We start from the raw sequence: 17,500 nt of genomic DNA, 5'->3' as shown, positions 1-17,500 counted from the left end.
TTTATTTAACTGAATTACTTATTATCATTGTCGATAATATTCTGAAATTGTCATACAAAAAATGCCTAATAAAAAAAAAATAGCAGACCTACAAGCTCATAGCTTGTAGATCTGCTATTTTTCAATAGCTAAAGCATAACATAATGCTAACACAGAAAGGGGTGGGGGGGGGGGGGGGGGGTGAGATCAATGGAGCTCCCTAGTGCTGTGCTCATGGGGCCGTATAGGGGGCTGGCCGATGATGAAGTATAGGACATTCATTAATGAAAAAAACATACAACGATATACAGTATTTGAAAACTGCTTCTGGATTCATCGATTGACCTACACGAGCAAGTCTAAACTGGGCCGGAATATCGGTTTCAATATATTTTTGGTTAATTGCCCAAGCATTGCACACGACGCACGCACGCACGCGGGTAATGAGATTGCTCCCTGTCAGACATGCGGCGGTGATATTTCTCCCAGGGATGGCTGACTCACCCATGGGACAGCCAACCATTTGTTGCCGTGGCAACGCCCCACCAACGCACAAACACACACACACACACACACACACACACACGGAGAGAGAATGTGTGAGCGTGCGCGCGTGTATGCTTGGATTTGTGCGTGTACTTGTATCACTGTGACTGAGGGACCCCAGTATAGTATAATTTGAGAAATAAGACGTTGTAAGGACAATTTCTTGGTCCACACGCACACGCACACACACACACACACACACACACACACACACATACTGACTGTGACACTGTAAATGTGTGAAGAAATGTATTTCCTGTCCTGATACAAACCATGGGCATTCTCTGTTGACAAGTTTTGATCATAGGGAGAGCTGTGGCGAAAAAAACCCATTAGCAATATAGTTCCAGGAAGTGAGGTATCAGAAACAAAGACATAAAAAGGTCTATGCCTGCTTCGGCTCTGGGGCTCTGTGCTTCCCGAGAGTAGGCAAGCTGCTTTCCCGAGCTGGAGGGGGGCTGGAAGCCTGGAGGAGAGGGAGCAGTGACCAATCACTGCTGACCCGCCAACTGGAGAGTGTAGTAGTGGTTGTTGAGGGTTGAAACACTCTAAGAAGGTCGAAGACCACCTGACAACCTCTCCTCCAGGCCCAAGGCATCCATTAGTAATGGATTATATTTGCATCTTTGATGTATTTACAAACTGAAAATGGTGCTGCTATAGCACAAACTCTAAAACTGCGGATAGTGTGCCAGGTGTAAAAGTGTACATCACTCCAGGGGGCAGCTTATACCGTTGCAGAGCCAATTCCGCCCCCCCCCTGGTGTATAGCCCAGCCCTTATAGGCTCACTTTAGGAAAAGAATCTGGTTGGTGTTGCCGTTATAGGATTAGGCATTCAGGCTGCGTTCGGTTGTCATGCACCGGTTGTCATGCACCAAAAATAGCTTGGTGCTGCTTTTGGCACAAAGGTTATAGGGTAAAAATGGTAATGGAATTGTGAAAATGACATTCGTGATGTTGGCGTCATAAATTGTCCTCACAAGTATCGTATATTAGTACTACTTACAAACGTGTGTGTGTGTGTGTGTGTGTGTGTGTGTGTGTGTGTGATTAAGCGTCTTGGCTCAGGTGGGACCACACAGCTGCAAGGTGCTGGTGGCACTTTGCTAGTTCAGCAAGTACACAGTCTCACACATGCAACCACCGCCTACACACTGCTGACACACGCACATGCGTGCGCACATGTGTGCACGCGCACACACACACACACACACACACACACACTGCGTGCACTGAGTAATTGGAGGAGAGAACAGATGGATGTGAAAGGTGCAGAGTTGCTAATTAAAGAAAGCAACCGCGTCACGGAGACAAATAGGAAGAATTATTGAAATGTAAAGCCAATCTAATGCTGGGTTTAATTTATATTCATTCGTTGTTTTCTCTCTAGAAAATAAACAGGGCCTTCGTGAATAATGTATTCTTCACTATTTATTATTATTATTATTATTATTATTATTATTATTATTATTATTATGTTGTTGTTTTTGGTTGTCCTTTCAAGTCTGCACCATCATCAATCTTTCAATTTCCTTATAATGAGAAGCAAAGACTGCATAACAACGTGTTCATTATTTGTAATGAAGGTTTATGAGAAAATTAGTATAGTACTTGCCTTATAGCAGTGGTTTTCAACCAGTGGTCCAGGGACCACCAGTGGTCCTTGAGGATGTTCCAGGTGGTCCCCAGCTAAATGATGGAGTTGGTAACCAAATGGACCCTTATTAGATCATCTCAAATGGCTTTGTCCCAAGGACGCCCAGAAGCAAAGATTTGAGTTAAACAAGAATTCATTATGAATTAATATGATATGATAATGATATGAACTTTATTTGTATAGCGCTTTTCAAAACATAGTTCCAAAGTGCTGCACAGAACGGGATTAAAAACAAGATGAAACAAGACAGTAACACAATTATAATGGCAAACAAAACAATATCAAGCAAGTATGTACGAATTGGCTAATTAAGTATAGTTAAAAAAATACTCTGTATAAAGGTGGGTTTTTAGACGAGACTTAAAAATGGGGACGGATCTAATAACCAGCTGCTGCCTTATATCTCCAGAATTGTGCCATGAAATGTAAATATCGGTGTCTATTTGTATTCATGTGTATGTGGAAACAACAGGATGTGTCCAGGTGACTCTGTGTAACTGTGAGTGTATAGCCTTTTAGCCTCTTCTAAAAATACACTCAACCGTCTGGGCACCTAGGCTGCTGAGCCAGCCTGACCCCCGTGTTCGACTCCCGACCCCGATGGCCTTTGCCACGTGTCTTGCCCCACCATCTCATCTCTCTCCCCATTTCCTGTCAGATTACTATCAAGCCAAAAGAATATCTTTAAAAAAAAAGGTTTCTGAAAGATTTGCACAAATCTTCAACCTTCAACCATACAAGCTCATAGCGCTGTGAGTTTGTATTTGTATATCTGCTATTTTTGAATAGCCAACCGATATAGCTAAAATCTCAAATGACACTGATTAGGAGCTAGGATATGGAAAAATATAATATATGTTTTCAAGCAGAATTACGATACATAATATTATCACAAAAATGTTTCATGCGGTTTTTAGGGTTATTGTTCAAGTTACTTAACAGTAGGAACCTCCTACAAGGTGGCAAAAACTAAAAGAAAAAGCGGCCAAATACAATTTACAATTTACAATTTACAATTTAGGCATTTAGCAGACGCTCTTAATCCAGAGCGACTTACATTAAGCAAGAACAAAAGCATGGGAATACATCACATAAAAACATTCATCATGAAACATGCGTAAGCTAAGAAAGTAACAGTGGAATATCTATATAAATAGAATACAGAATATAGAATACAGCTTGCCTTACAAATACAGATCATTCTGGGGGCCCTTGACATGAAAAAGGTTGAGCACCGCTGACATACAAACATACTGCTTTTCAGAAAACTGTTTTAGAAGCGGATTTAGAAGCACATTTCTTTAGATTCGGCCTCAGGTCTAAATGGGTTAAGGTATCACAATATATATCACGATATCTCTGAAAAGGCATATCATGGAGACATTTTATCACGATACGATATTTATCACCATATCGCCCACCCCCAACACTGATGCTATCCCGCTATTAACCCTGTAGCTTGCCTTAATTTGTTTACTGATCTAATTAGGCACAACAAATGAAGCAATATTATCGTAAAAGATCACATCAGATTTTTGTTATGGCTCTTTTTGTGTTCAACGTATATCAGTGATGCGGGGTCACAACAACTTGCCCCAGTGAAGGCAGGAGGAGATTTCAAAGTAGGACAAAAGTAGAGAAAAACGGATCCCGCACGCACACTGTCTTCTTCACTTAGAATTAGATTTATTGAGCAGCGTTTCAGTCGTTCAGGCCTTTTATCAGGCATGGCTCAGAGAACGACCCAAACAATAAATATAATTCTACAGTGAAGACAGGTGTGCGGGAATCCTTTGTTCTCTACTTTCTCTCTAGTTCCAGTTACCCGACGCACCTGTCCACCTCCACTGTGCAGAAGGACTTTTTTGAGTGGTACAACCACTCCCTTCTTACGGAGCTGTGTGTGTGTGTGTGGGTGGGTGGGTGCGTCTGAGCACGAAAACAGCATGGTTGTTTTTCACCACCTGTTGCGCAACCTAACTCACAGACAAACACACACGCACATATTAACTGTATGGTGATTTCGGGTGTGCCAGTACAGTACAGTATAGTATAGTACAGTATACACGGTAACTCTGTCATTTCTCAACCGTTTGGAATAGGGCCGGCACCCTGGGTGCGTTCCTGTGGGTCTGGAACTTCAATGTCAATGTTTGTTTTAAAAACGCCATTCTCGACAATGAAGGGAAAATGTACGTCATCTTGTCCCTAACACACAAACATTAAATGCCATTAACTAAAAAGAGAATGTAATGTTTAATGTTCACACAGGTTTTCTTGTGCAGGGGGGGTTACTTTAGCCAGTTTTAAATCTTGAGGCACCTGTCCCTGCTTGACGGAGAGGTTTATTATGTGGGTGATGTTTGGAGCTATATATGGAGACGGCTGAGTCTCTTGAGAAATTTGGAGGGAATGTTGTCATGGCCTTGTTGGGTAACTTGTAGAGTTCGTCAGTTGTTACCATTACCAGTTTAAAATCGTCTTTGCATACACCTTGGTTTTTTGTGGAAAACTCAACTGCATGGTTCAAAATTAGACGGGGAAGAAATAAGGAACCGGTTCAGGGGGGAGTTATGGGTAGGGATGGATCTCATTAACCGATACCCGAAGAAATCCGATAAGAAGCTCATTGAGTACCCGTTATCAATAAGCTTTGGGCTTAATCAAGCTTGTTAATGAGCATATAGCGGCATAGTGGCCCGGTCATGTTTAAACAATCAAGAAAGAAATGCCAACCAGCGCTGTCTGTCCGGGGTAAACACAGTTACGCTTTTAAAGTGGCGGTGTTATATTAATCAGTTAACAGTTTCTTTAATATTATTTTATTGGCAAAAAAAGGTCAATTGCCTTCTGTCTGTTAGAAGAGTACTGTATATTTGAAGGCCCTATAGTAAAAGATAACTGGTTCTGTTTTGGAATTTATTGTCTCCCGTCTTTCCTCAAAATAATAGCAAATGCTCGATAGTGGGCTTGATCGATAAGGTGCTCGTTATTATCAATCAAAATGAACGAGGTCCATATGGGAGACCTTGACATTACAGTTGCCAGCGCAACAGTATCTGTTGTTTCCTCCTCAGTATAGTCTGTAGCTCGGCGTAACACAGTGAGCGTATTTGTACAGTGATTAGCCCATAATGAGAGGGAGCTAAACGAGGTGTTAATTACAACGGACCCTCAGGTGGCCCCTAGCTGGCTCTGCCGGTTCTCTCTACGAAGGGAGGGTATATGAAAGCACCTTTCTGCATTCGCCCAGCAGATGTCTGCTCCAAAAAGGAGGATGAGCGATTGGTGTGGAACTGTCAACCCATTTTTGGTGGGCGGGAACCCCTTTTGGTGTTTTAACTAATATATGTTATACTTTAGCTATTGAAAAGGGGGGAAAAATGGACGTGAGGCCTAAATGGGTTAAAGGGACATTTCACCGCTGGAAGAAACAGCAGACACTCAATGTTAATCATTATTATTATTATGTATTTGTAGTAGATAGTAGATGACTAGAACAATTGAAATGTTGAAATTTGCACCCTGTATACAGTATGGCCAGAAAGATAATGAAGTCATGTGTTTACTGTTTTTGACTATAGGGTTTGATTGGATTGCTGAATCCCTACAATGACAATAATGCTTTGGTGCACTGCCCCTCCTTTGGTGAAGGAAGTGAGGCCACATTTTCCTGACAAACTTTGGTCATTTGAACATGGCGCCATGATTAAAATATCTAAGTAAAAACACATACTGTATCACACGCACCTGTCCACTAGTGTATACGTGTGTGCAGAAGGACTTTTTTGAGTGGTGCAACCGCTCCCTTACGGAGCTATGTGTGTGGGTGGGTGGGTGGGTGGCGCGTCTGAGCACGAAAACAGCATGGTTGTTTTTCACCACCTGTGCGCGACCCTAACACACAGACAAACACACACGCACATATTCCTTCCGGCTTCCTTCCTTGTAGTCCAGGAAGGAAGTGAGACCGCATTTTCCTGACAAATTTTGGTCATGAACATGGCGCCATGGTTAAAAAAATATCTAAGTAAAACACATTCCAGGACAGTGTTTCGATGTCCCTTGCTTGGCCAAGGTAAAATGCGTATATATAGCCAATTAGTCCTCATCATCCTAGGCCTAGGCCTATTCATACTCCAGTTTTAGGTGATAAGGTGACCACCAAAACGTCACCTTATCACCACCACCACCATTGGTTAGAAAAAACAAGCGAGATGTGTTTGGAGGAGTGTTTGTTTGAGTCGCTTACCTTACCACCGCGGCCGAGTGACGTCATGTTGTGGTTTCCGGTGGTCACCTCATCACCTAAAACCTGGAGTATAGATCTTAACTACTAAGGAGCAATGTAACATGAGCAGCGCTTGTTCTTGGGAGCAGTTATTTTAGGGGTTCAGTTTCAGTCAGTGTTGCGATGCCCGGCGGAGCGGCGCCGGCCCGTGACTGAACCCTGAGAGAACCTTTCCTATATAATCCTCCCCCTCCTGAACCACCACCACTCCACACAAGCAGCCCCAAAGGGATTGGACGGATTTGTGCATTGTTGTTGTTGTTGTTGTTTCCTTTCCAGGCTCCCTGCTCCGTTTTGTTCCCTCAGTCTGTTCCCCTCCTGCCTCTGAGGCCCAATTTATTGCTCCGCCGCTACTGCGTTGTCCAAAAAAAACAGCAGACCTACAAGCTCACGACACGCCGCGTGCGCAGCGCGCCGTGAGCTTGCAGGTCCGCTGTTTTTCGACACGCGGGACAACAACGTCGTCGCGCGACTAGAGGTGTGAGTCTTGGGGCTTTAAGCCTCGGCGTGCTTCTCGTTAGTCCTTGTCGGGGGGGGGGGGGGGGGGTTTGTAGGGCGCAGCTTCTCTCGTGAAGCCCCGCGGGGATTGAGGCGAGGCGGGTGCTCAGGTGGCGCCGTGAGATATCTTCTTTCTTTTTTTTTTTTATGTGAGGATTCAGGTCACAAGAAAAAGAATACTAGAAAGGTACACAGTACACCTCGGAGCGCATCACATAAAGCCTCCTGATGTAGGACCACAATGACCACAATGGAAACAAGCCTTATGCATAAAGCCAAGGGCTATCCTTTTTAGCATTATTGTATGACTGTATATACTTCTTTTGCTTTTGCAAACTGTTAATACAGTGACCTTTCAACAAGCTTGGGAGATTCCAAGTGGACCCTTACCGGTCTGCAACTCTGAGAGGGTAGGTTATACGGATTGAACAGATGGATACATAGTTGATGATTGCATTGCATTACATTACACTACACATAAGCATATGTTGAGTGTGATGACCACTCTCATGGAGAAACTGCCTTTGGCCTCTCACTCGTGAGTGTGTGTGTGTGTGTGTGTGTGTGTGTGTGTGTGTGTGTGTGTGTGTGTGTGTGTGCGTGTGCGTGTGCGTGTGCGTGTGCGTGTGCGTGTGCGTGTGCGTGTGCGTGTGCGTGTGCGTGTGCGTGTGCGCGTGCGTGTGTGTGTGCGTGTGCGTGTGTGTGTGCGTTGCCTGTGTGTGTGTGCGTGCGGGAGCAGCAATCTGTAATGATGACATTTACTTGCAACACAACAACGTTGTGCTTTGGTTTCGTGACATTCAAGAAACACCCAATTATGGCCATCGACTGCCTGCCCTGCGCTGTGGTTAAGACATCCAGCACCTCCACAAGCACACACTCACAGTACAATAGTCGACCTGCAGGATCGATTTCCTGCACAGCCTATAGTCTCCCATGTCTGCACTCTGCCTCGGCGTCCCTAAACTGCTTTTTGCCATGTCGTGTATACGTTATTTATTTTAGGCCAAACCTCCGTGAGTGTATTTGTGTGTGTCTTTGTGTGAAAGTGTGCGAGTGTATCTGTTCTTTGCATATCTTGAGTGTGTGTGTGTGTGTGTGTGTGTGTGCGTGCGTGCGTGTGTGTGTGTGTGTGTGTGTGTGTGCCTGCGTGCCTGCGTGCGTGCGTGCGTGCGTTCTCTGCCCGAACCGACCAATCAATTCACTTCAAACTTGGCATGTGTATTGGCAAGGACCAGAGTGAGTGAAGTGCTGAGTGCAGGGAAGTCGACAGATCCGTCCGTCCGTCCGTCCGTCCGTCCGTCCGTCCGTCCGTCCGTCCGTCCGTCTGTCCGTCCGTCCCAGAAGAAATCAGCATGCTACTCTATCAAAAATGTGTGTGGTGCTGGGAGTAAATTTAATTAGTCAGAAACATTAATAGAAATATTTTCTCTGCTTTGTTGATGAACCGACGTCACTTTGGGGATGAAGCACTACCCCCAAAAGCGGTTAGTACGCCTGTGTGGGCAGCCAGAGGCTCCTGGTTGTCCCAGATAAGATTCCAGGCCAGCCGACGTGTCGATGTGTGTCCCTGAGCAAAACTCTTCTTAACCCCATAATTGCTCCCCGAGCGCAGTGGAATGGCTGCTCACTGCTCCTAGTAGTTAATAGGATGGGTAAATGAAGTGGGCAGATTTCACATTATGTGTGAAATATACAGTGACGGAGAAAAAAAAAAAACACCCCAAGGAGCGTGGACCAAAAATTATGATTATATGCATGCAATCTCGTCTACATTACAGGAAAGGTGACTGTTGTGTCACCCCCATGGCCTCCAGTTTGTCCCTGTGTCACAGAGCACACTAGCCAACAACAGAATGAAAAGGAATTTTGAGAACCGAACGGATGATCTTCTAAAAGATTATAAAATTATATCGGCCTATACAGAAAAAATTAAAACCTTAAAGATTATCTAGTACACAGCAAGCTAAAAGAAATCAACACACCAGCACGCCAGGGACCAGAATACTTCAAACCCAAACAATTAGTAAAAAATACAACCACAAAACGCGTGTTAGAGATTAAACAACAAATAACAGCCAGAACCAGCAACTGCATTTACTTAATCACATGTGAAAAATGTGGTTTACAATATGTCGGAGAAACGGGTAAAACAATAGGTAGGCCTACTAGGCTGGGACAACACAGATACAATATTAACAATGCCAAAAAGACAACCACAAGATTTGTGCAACATTTCATGGCTCACGGCATTGAAGCTCTAAAATGCGCTGGACTTCAACACAATCCCAACTGGACAGTAAGACAAAGACGTTTGAATGAAAAACAGTGGATTAAGAACCTCAACACGGATTTTCCTGGAGGCTTAAACATGCCTAAAATCAGATCTTGAACACAACAAAACTTAAACTCAGGATTAAACTGGAGAAATCTAAAAGTGATTGGATCAGACTTCCTTCGGATACATGGCGAATGCATTTATTCCTTGCATTGTAGGCACAGTGCACTGAAGTTGTTTAATTCCCCTTCTCTCTCCCCTCTACTGATGATTATTGCCTGCGAGTGCCAGCTGTGCCGAGTGCACGGGCAAACGAGCTCCAGAGTCCTGCAGGGACTTTAAAACGACTGCGTCTGCGTCTGTGTTTGCTTCGGTTTGGCTAATTAAGTTTAACGTGAGTTTTGTGTTTTGCATTTTGTGTGAGTGTTTTATTTTTTTAAAATGACTATACGTCATTGTTAAGTGGCCTTCTTGATTGATTTCCTGCATTTGTTAACATTAGGCCCTAAACGCCAGCAGTCGCACCGTTCACCACAACACTTCATTGTCCATCTCTCAGTGGTTCTCAACCTTTTCAGGCCTTCACCCGCCAGAATATTCACCTTTGAACTGGTGACCCCCCCCCCCCCCCCCCCACAACCTGTCAAGCACGTTCCACCGATATATCTTGTGAAAATAGCTGATCATTTTTATAGCATTCCTAAGTACGTTATGACGCAGTGATGGTCTTATTTATCCCCAAAGCATATTTGGCATTATAGTGTTTATCCATACTTAGAAAGGTGATGGAAATCCTCCGAACCGTTAAGTCCTTCTTCCTCACCTTTTTAAATTCATGAGGATTATGAAAATTATACTCTCTCGATTTATCACGACCTCGAATGGCTTGAAATATCTGCTACGCATTTTGTTTATTTAACCCATTTTGGGGCGGGAACCCCTTTTTGGTGTTTTGAACATTGTTATAATTTAGCTATTGAGAAATAGCAGATCTACAAGCTGCGCTATACGAGCTTGTAGGTCTGCTATTTTTTTTAAATCGTGAAAATGTGGCGCAAATCTTTGAATATATATTCTTTCAGAGCGAACGTTTTTAAGTCAAATCTTTGCTTCTGGGGGGGGGAAGTTGGAACAACATATTTTCAAATGTTGACGACCAATTACATATAATTTCCGGGGTCCTTGACATGAAATATTGAGAACCACTGATATAGAAACATAGGTATTTCAGAAAACTGTCAGGATTTAGAAGGCTTTTTTTTTAAAGGTCAGGTCTAAATGGGTTAATATTAACGGATTTGACACGATCCATTCAAATCCCCCTCCTCCTCCTCCTCCTACTCCTCCGCCAGGATATTATGAATACATTTCCAACATGCTGACATAGTGTTTGTTTCCGGCACAATTCATCTATGAAACGCCACAACCTCGCTCGAAAACCCCATTCAGCTCAGTATCCACTTTTAAATCACTTAAACCCCCAGCATCCGTATTGTGGCGAAAAGCTTTCTCTGAAAATAGCAGATCATCAAGCTCAACAGCGCGTGGGTGAGTTCATCCATCGGCTATTGTGCGCTGTGCAACATGCTTCCATAGAAGACTTCGATTTGGGGCTCTATTTTCACCATTAGTGCTACGCCTTATCCCTAAACTAGCCTCAACTAGCTTCAACTAGCCGATATACATTGACAAGTTGTGAGCTTGTACATTGGCTATGTGAACTATTCAAAATAAACGGGTGCGAAAAAGACAGCTAAATGGTGCATTTATATAGCGCCTGTTTCGAAGGCGCTTTACATAGATTGTGCAAAAATGACATTAACCCATTCACACTCACATTCATACACCGATGGTGACGGAAACCATGCAAGGCACCAACCTGCTCATCAGGAGCAATTAGGGGTTGGTTCAGCGTCTTGCTCAAGGACACTTTGACACGGACTCTGGGGGAGCCCGGGTTCGAACTGGTTCGAACCTTTGCGGTTTCCTTCCGGCGACTAGACTCCTGAGCCCCCCCCCCCCCCCCCCCCCGCCCTGTTACCACAGTCACAATTGACGTTTTATGTCTATGTGTTCCTGCAGGGTGTGTTTCCTGGCTCAGAGGACGGGTGGCAGGTGTACAGCACAGCGTCAGACCCAGACGGCAGGTGCGTGTGTACGGTGGTGGCTCCTGCCCAGAACCTCTGCAAACGGGACCCTCGCAGTCGACAGCTACGCCTGCTGACTGAACAGGTGAGTGTCTGTGTGTGTGTGTGTGTGTGTGTGTGTGTGTGACTCTGTGTGTGTGTGTGTGTGTGTGTGTGTGTGTGTGTGTGTGTGTGTGTGTGTGTGTGTGTGTGTGTGTGTGTGTGTGATGTGTACATGGTCAACACTCTGACACAGCACAGGAGAAGGCAGTGTACTGGAATAAAATATTCACTTGGCTGTCTCTTGTTTTGACATTTCAAGCGTGCGCACACACACGCACTCACACACGCACTCACGCACGCACGCACACGCATGCATGCACACACACACACACACACACACACACACACACACACACACACACACACACACACGTGTGTTCTATACTTGCTTGCCGTTGTTATGGATTTTGATGCTTGTGAACATTGTTTTGTTGCTGAAGACAAGGGCAGGAAGGGAGAGGATGTGTGTCAGATCTGGAGGAGGTGGTTGAATTATTGAAAACGATCAGCCTTGACAAATATTTCCCAAAGCCAGTGGAATGAATGCTATACCAAGTGTACTTATCCTCCCAAGATCACTAAACCAGAAGTTCTTATCAAACCTTTCATGTCAAGGACCCCCAAGTTTGCTGTCTTTGAATAGAAAATATGATTAAAGTTGTTCAAATGATTGTGACACTATATTAACTAATTTAACTGGAGGCTTGTGAAAATACTGCAAGCTCTTCATGATGCATTGTGAGCTCATAGATCTGCTATTTTCACTATTAAAACGGTAGGGTAAGGGATTAATCATGATTAATCATGGCTATAGACTCAGTATTTGTTAGTCTCCATGTCTCTCCAGCTCTTTAAACAGAACATACATTTTCATTCCTATAGTGTTCCACGCCCTAACTTGATCATACTACATCCGACATCGTCACACACAAATAGCATCAACATTTAATTGAATTTGAATCCCGAAAATTAACAGTTTTGGAACATACGAGGTTTCCACTGCACCTGACAGAGACGATTTAAGAGACTGAGGTTGACTTAACTCGCAGCCTATAATAACAGGAATCTGTACTTCTTTAAAGAGAATTTGTAAGTGATCCCCGAAGTGAGATTAGGCTACTGAGAGAGTACTTCTCTGCATTGACCCAGCGGTGGCTTTGCTCAGATTGACGAGGGAGCATTTTGAAGTTGTGTCTCGCTGCACTTGAAGGAGTCTTATATAGAGGGAGGAAATTGAACCGGGGAAGGATTTCAACTTGATGATCAGAACAGATTCATAGATTTAATTTGAAAGTGCTCTTGGACTAGTGAACATTAGTTAGTTGTACTGTTCAGCTCTGGATACTGACAATCCTTAGAAAAGTCTGGAAAATGTTTGAACATTTTTGAATACTTTGAATATAATTTTTTATTACCTTTTTTTTAGTTTTTACATAAAAATAATCTGCTAATCTCCTATAGCACAACAAAACATTTTCAGAAGGCGGGTCTGCGGCCAAATATATACATTTTTGTGTCCTTGACACGTTAAAGTTTGAGACCCAACTTTTCCACAAGACATCTACTGTAGATCTGTTTGGTTGAACCTTGTCCTTAAACTGAACATCTACAGTACACCGTCTGTGGCATTCTGCAGAACTCAGTTGTGTAAAGGTAAAGGGCCTTCCACTATACTCCCACCCACGCACCCGCCGCTTGGGTCGACAGGGTTGCGCCTCAAGTGAATAGATGTGCTTTCTTCATGTCGTCGTGTAGGCGAGGCGGTTTTATTTGTACAGCACTTTTCAACAACAAGGCAATTCAATGTGCTTCACACGGAACATTCAAGCGAAGCTAGGAAACACAATTATAAAATGACTTTAGGGTCCATGAAAAGTTTTCTTCTTTTTTTTTTTTTTACAGATTATCGTAAAGGTTTCTGCGATTTTCCTTCGAACTTTCCTCCGGTTCAACAGACCACGCACGTGCAACCCAGATTCGGCTCAAACAAGGGGTTAAATTGATTTCGCTCCTACGCCACTAAAATGTGGAACACCCTACCAACAGTCATTAAGAAATGTGAATCCCCAGAGTCCTTCAAAACCGCTCTCAAAAAGCACGGCTATCGACGGCTGGAATTCGAAACTGGCCCCGGCCTTTCCCCCCATACTGTACATGTTTTTCCCTCTTTTGAGTGGTGCAACCACTCCAAGGAACAGCAATGTCCGTGTCCGTGTGCCTATGTGATGTTAACCCACCCATGCGCCTATGTGACTATGAGCACCAGTGTGACTATTAGTACAGCTGTTGCCTGCTAATGAGAGAGAGACAGAGAGAGAGAGGGGGGGGGGGGTATCAACAGGGTGTAAATATTTTGGGAGATCTATACCAAGAAAACAATTTGAAATCATTTGAAGAATTAAGAACAGAATTTGGCCTACCACATAATCACTTCTGGCAGTACTTACAACTGAGACACCTATTGGAGAAAACCTTTGGTTCTCTCACATCACCCCCCCCCCCCCCCCCCTAAAATTGACACAGTGGAAATATTTTTTAAAATATTTGGATTGGGTCATGAGGCTTCTATACATACTATGTTCCTAGATGCCTCTGACCAGTGTAAATTCACATCCAAGTGGACCAAGGGATTTCGGACTTACAATATCAGATGGTGATTGGGTTAGAATTCTTAAGGAATGGAACGTACAAACTATACGTACAAGGTTGATTCAATTCAAAATTATAAATAGAATATATTGGACACCATCGAGATTGTTTAGGTTCGGCTTGACTGATGGTCCTGATTAATGCTGGAGGTGTCAGGACAGAGACGGTATACACTTTTACACACGCTTTGGGGCTGTTCCAAAATTCAGGATTATTGGACCGCTATACATGAAAGACTGGAGAGAATAGCAGGCCTACACATTCCTTTTTCACCCAGTCTGTTCATTCTGGGGGATCCTTCCACATTGAGGCACGTTGCTGCTCCTCCTTTAGCTGAATGGATACAAACGGCCATTATGCCATTTAGGAGGCTGTTGGTCAAGGACTGGAAGGCTCCCTCTGGGACGCCTCCATGGGACTATTGGCCGCTTACGAGTGACTGTCATACAGGCTGCTCAATAGGACGGACGACTATGACTTAAAATGGGGCTTTTGCCAATATGCACGTATCAGGACTCTGATTAGTTTCTGGCTCTGAGTGAGCTCTGAACGGGCTGCAACTTTAGGAAAAATACACTGAAGGAATATGTCTGGAATTGGGGCTGGGGCTGACTGCGGGATATTTCGGTGCATCTCTGTTATATAGTTTTGTTGTGCATTTCTTTGGTTGTGTTTTGTCTGTCTATGTCAAAGTATTTTAAGAAAATAAGAACATTTATAAAATACAAAAAAATGGAGGTCCCTGACGTAAACAAGTACCAGTCTTAGTGCTTTTCCTGGATAAATCTTCGCAGTTAGCCGTTTTTGTATCGACCTGTATTGCTTTCTTTATATCCGTACCCATTCCACAAACTGAATAAAACATTTAAATCAATCAATTTACAGTTTACAGAGCAGGAAAGGAAAGTTTGCTCCAGATATACTGTATGTGGGGTGCATTAAAAAGGAACTGCTGGAGGTGTCGTCGTTGTTGTTGTTGTTGGGAAAGGTGACTTGCTGCCCCCGAGTGCCCGTCCATCTATATCGTCAAGCAGAGACGTCGGGTTATTATTATCGTGTTTCAGTCCGTCTTTCAGCAGTGGGCCAATTAAGGGCTGAACTGGGTGGGCAGCTGCCCGCGTTGCCTGGCGCCGGCTATGCCTTTGATGCACGCTGACCGACAGACTGCTCGGTGCTCAGCTGACATTTTGCTCACAGGTCGGAGGAGTTCTGTTTGTCCTATAAACACATATTTGATCTCCAGCCCTCCTAACCCTAACCCTAACCCTTTTTTTTTCAGAGAGCCAAATCAGGAGAAAATCTACTTTATTAGCGACCTTTTATCCGTCTCTGTCGCAGGCTCCAGCACCAGTAGAATAATCGGACGTTAGCGAGATCTGCCGTCAGACGGCGGCGCCCACTTAGGAGACGCTTTGTAGGATTTGTTGGGCCATGCATTTCACCATAGTGGCTCCTAATCAAGCCTCTTTGGTGGTACTGTTGTTTCTGAGTGCTGGGGAAAAACCCCAGGAAACCCACGTTGTGAGCCTGTTAGATTTTCACGTTCATTATTTTCTTCATGTTGTTCCTCCCTATAGCTCCTCAGGGGTGGTTCTTGTTAAACCTGAATACCTATAAACAAACAAACAAATAAAACTACATCACGGAACTTCACAGGTTCTGGAAAGTTTCAGGTTATAGAAGTTGCTTATATTTTTCCCTTCTTCTTCTTAAGTTGAAAAGATGGAGCCATTTGTCTTTGCTATAATATTTGCCTACATGTGTTGAGCGTTCTGTGTATGAATCCTAATTAGCTCTGTTTGTCTCAGGAAGTGACACCTTGATCCAGCTCTCTCTCTCTCTTTGTCTTTCTCTGTCTTTCTCTGTGCGTGTGTGTGCATGCGTGCGTGCGTGTCTGGTATGTCTGTATGCTGCGTGACGCGTCCTGATATCTCTGTTCTTCCTGCCTTTTTATCAGTATCTGCTACGGTGGGAGACGAGGTCCAGATAGTCTGTTTTGTTGCCACATAATTACTCAAAGTGTTTATCAGTCGTGGCGCTGTGGGTCGCAGTTGTAATGGATTTATTCACACCCGGTCTTGACATCAAATTAATATCACCGTCTTTCAAAGCGTTGCGCACGCGCCTAGAATGTGATATTATTTGTAGCAGTATAATACTGCATGCAGGATGAAGATTCCAATGACCTTGTTCTGCAGGCCTGGTATCCAAGATGTTAACTGTTTCGTTAACGGATAGATCTGTATAAAACAAGTTCACTACTAAGTTTGTCCTTTCTGAAAAAGGCACGTGAACACTGAATTTGAAAAAGCAATGCCTCTTTGTTCCAAAAGGGGGGTTGCACCATACTGAAATGTTGGCCTATATCCCAACATATAAACATAAACAACAAATGTAGGATTTATTGTATTTAAAATGTTCCAACCCCCAAAAAATACTGATAAAATATTAAAGCTGGGATGACCAGATCTTATAGGCATGTCATTGCAGGCTGACCAGGCCATACACTTCCTAGTTTGAAAGTCCTTTTGGGAAGAAGACTTGTTAAACCGGAGACAGGTCGGTGGAACCCCAAGCCCTATAGACCTGTCTCAGGTCTGTCTCTAAAGGTCCAACACACTCTCACTCTCAAATGCATATCTTGACTTCTCGGGAGAAAACAAGTGACCATCATAAACATATAACTCATATCGCGGCTAGTCAAGTCGACATGTGCTGTATTTACCCCCCTTCCAGTCAAAGACTGATTGGGAGTGAGAATGCGTTGATAGGTCTGTCAATTTGTCTCCCGGACAAACTTTCCCTCAATACAGTAATATTAAACATTGTACAGGTTGATGCTCCTGCATGCTGCAAGCTTGTACAGTATATTTGTTTCTTTTTTTGGATGGGGACCTGCGGAGTGCAGCCATATACACATAGATTTGGGGGTCCACTGCCATAGGAGAAACACACTGTTGACAGGGATGATAAGTACTGCACAAATTGGCACAACACTACCGGCAGCACTATAGTGCTACGCATTTTGTTTCACATAATATGGGGTCAAGTGAGTGCATTTTTAATCGGCTGCTTCACGTGGCAAACAAGCAAACAACTGTGTACACAAACAACAGGTGTTATCAATCAAGCCCGCTGCCAAAAAGGCTGAGCAGTGAGCACCCCACTCTGGCTCCCCCGCCGTGTGCATTGTAGTTGTTGTTGATGTCAGCGGCAGGAGATTATTAATCTTTCATAGGAATGAACACCGACTGAGATGGAGTAGATGGAGTAGATGCGTCGGTGTTGTTGAAAGACTGAGAGAGTCAATAGACAACGTGTGTGTGGTGTGGATAATAAAACTATCTATCTGCGTCTGTGTTTTCTGTTTCTGTGGAAGAGAGAGACACGTGTGTGTCACCCACTCTATAC

At 43.8% G+C, this 17,500-nt stretch overlaps 1 protein-coding gene across 1 annotated transcript in view; it reads left to right on the top strand.

Moving 5' to 3' along the window:
- Positions 1 to 17,500, top strand: part of LOC308312586 (noelin-2-like) — a 40,069-nt gene that overhangs the window by 2,764 nt on the left and 19,805 nt on the right. The window contains exon 2 of the mRNA XM_080759245.1: positions 11,334 to 11,483. Coding sequence (XP_080615371.1) covers positions 11,334 to 11,483 — 150 coding nt within the window. The remainder of the gene's footprint in view (positions 1 to 11,333; positions 11,484 to 17,500) is intronic.

This window comes from Protomyctophum bolini, assembly GCF_963924005.1.
Source record: "Protomyctophum bolini genome assembly, chromosome: 3".
NCBI lineage: Eukaryota > Metazoa > Chordata > Actinopteri > Myctophiformes > Myctophidae > Protomyctophum > Protomyctophum bolini.
This window is presented reverse-complemented; position numbering and strand designations above follow the sequence as displayed.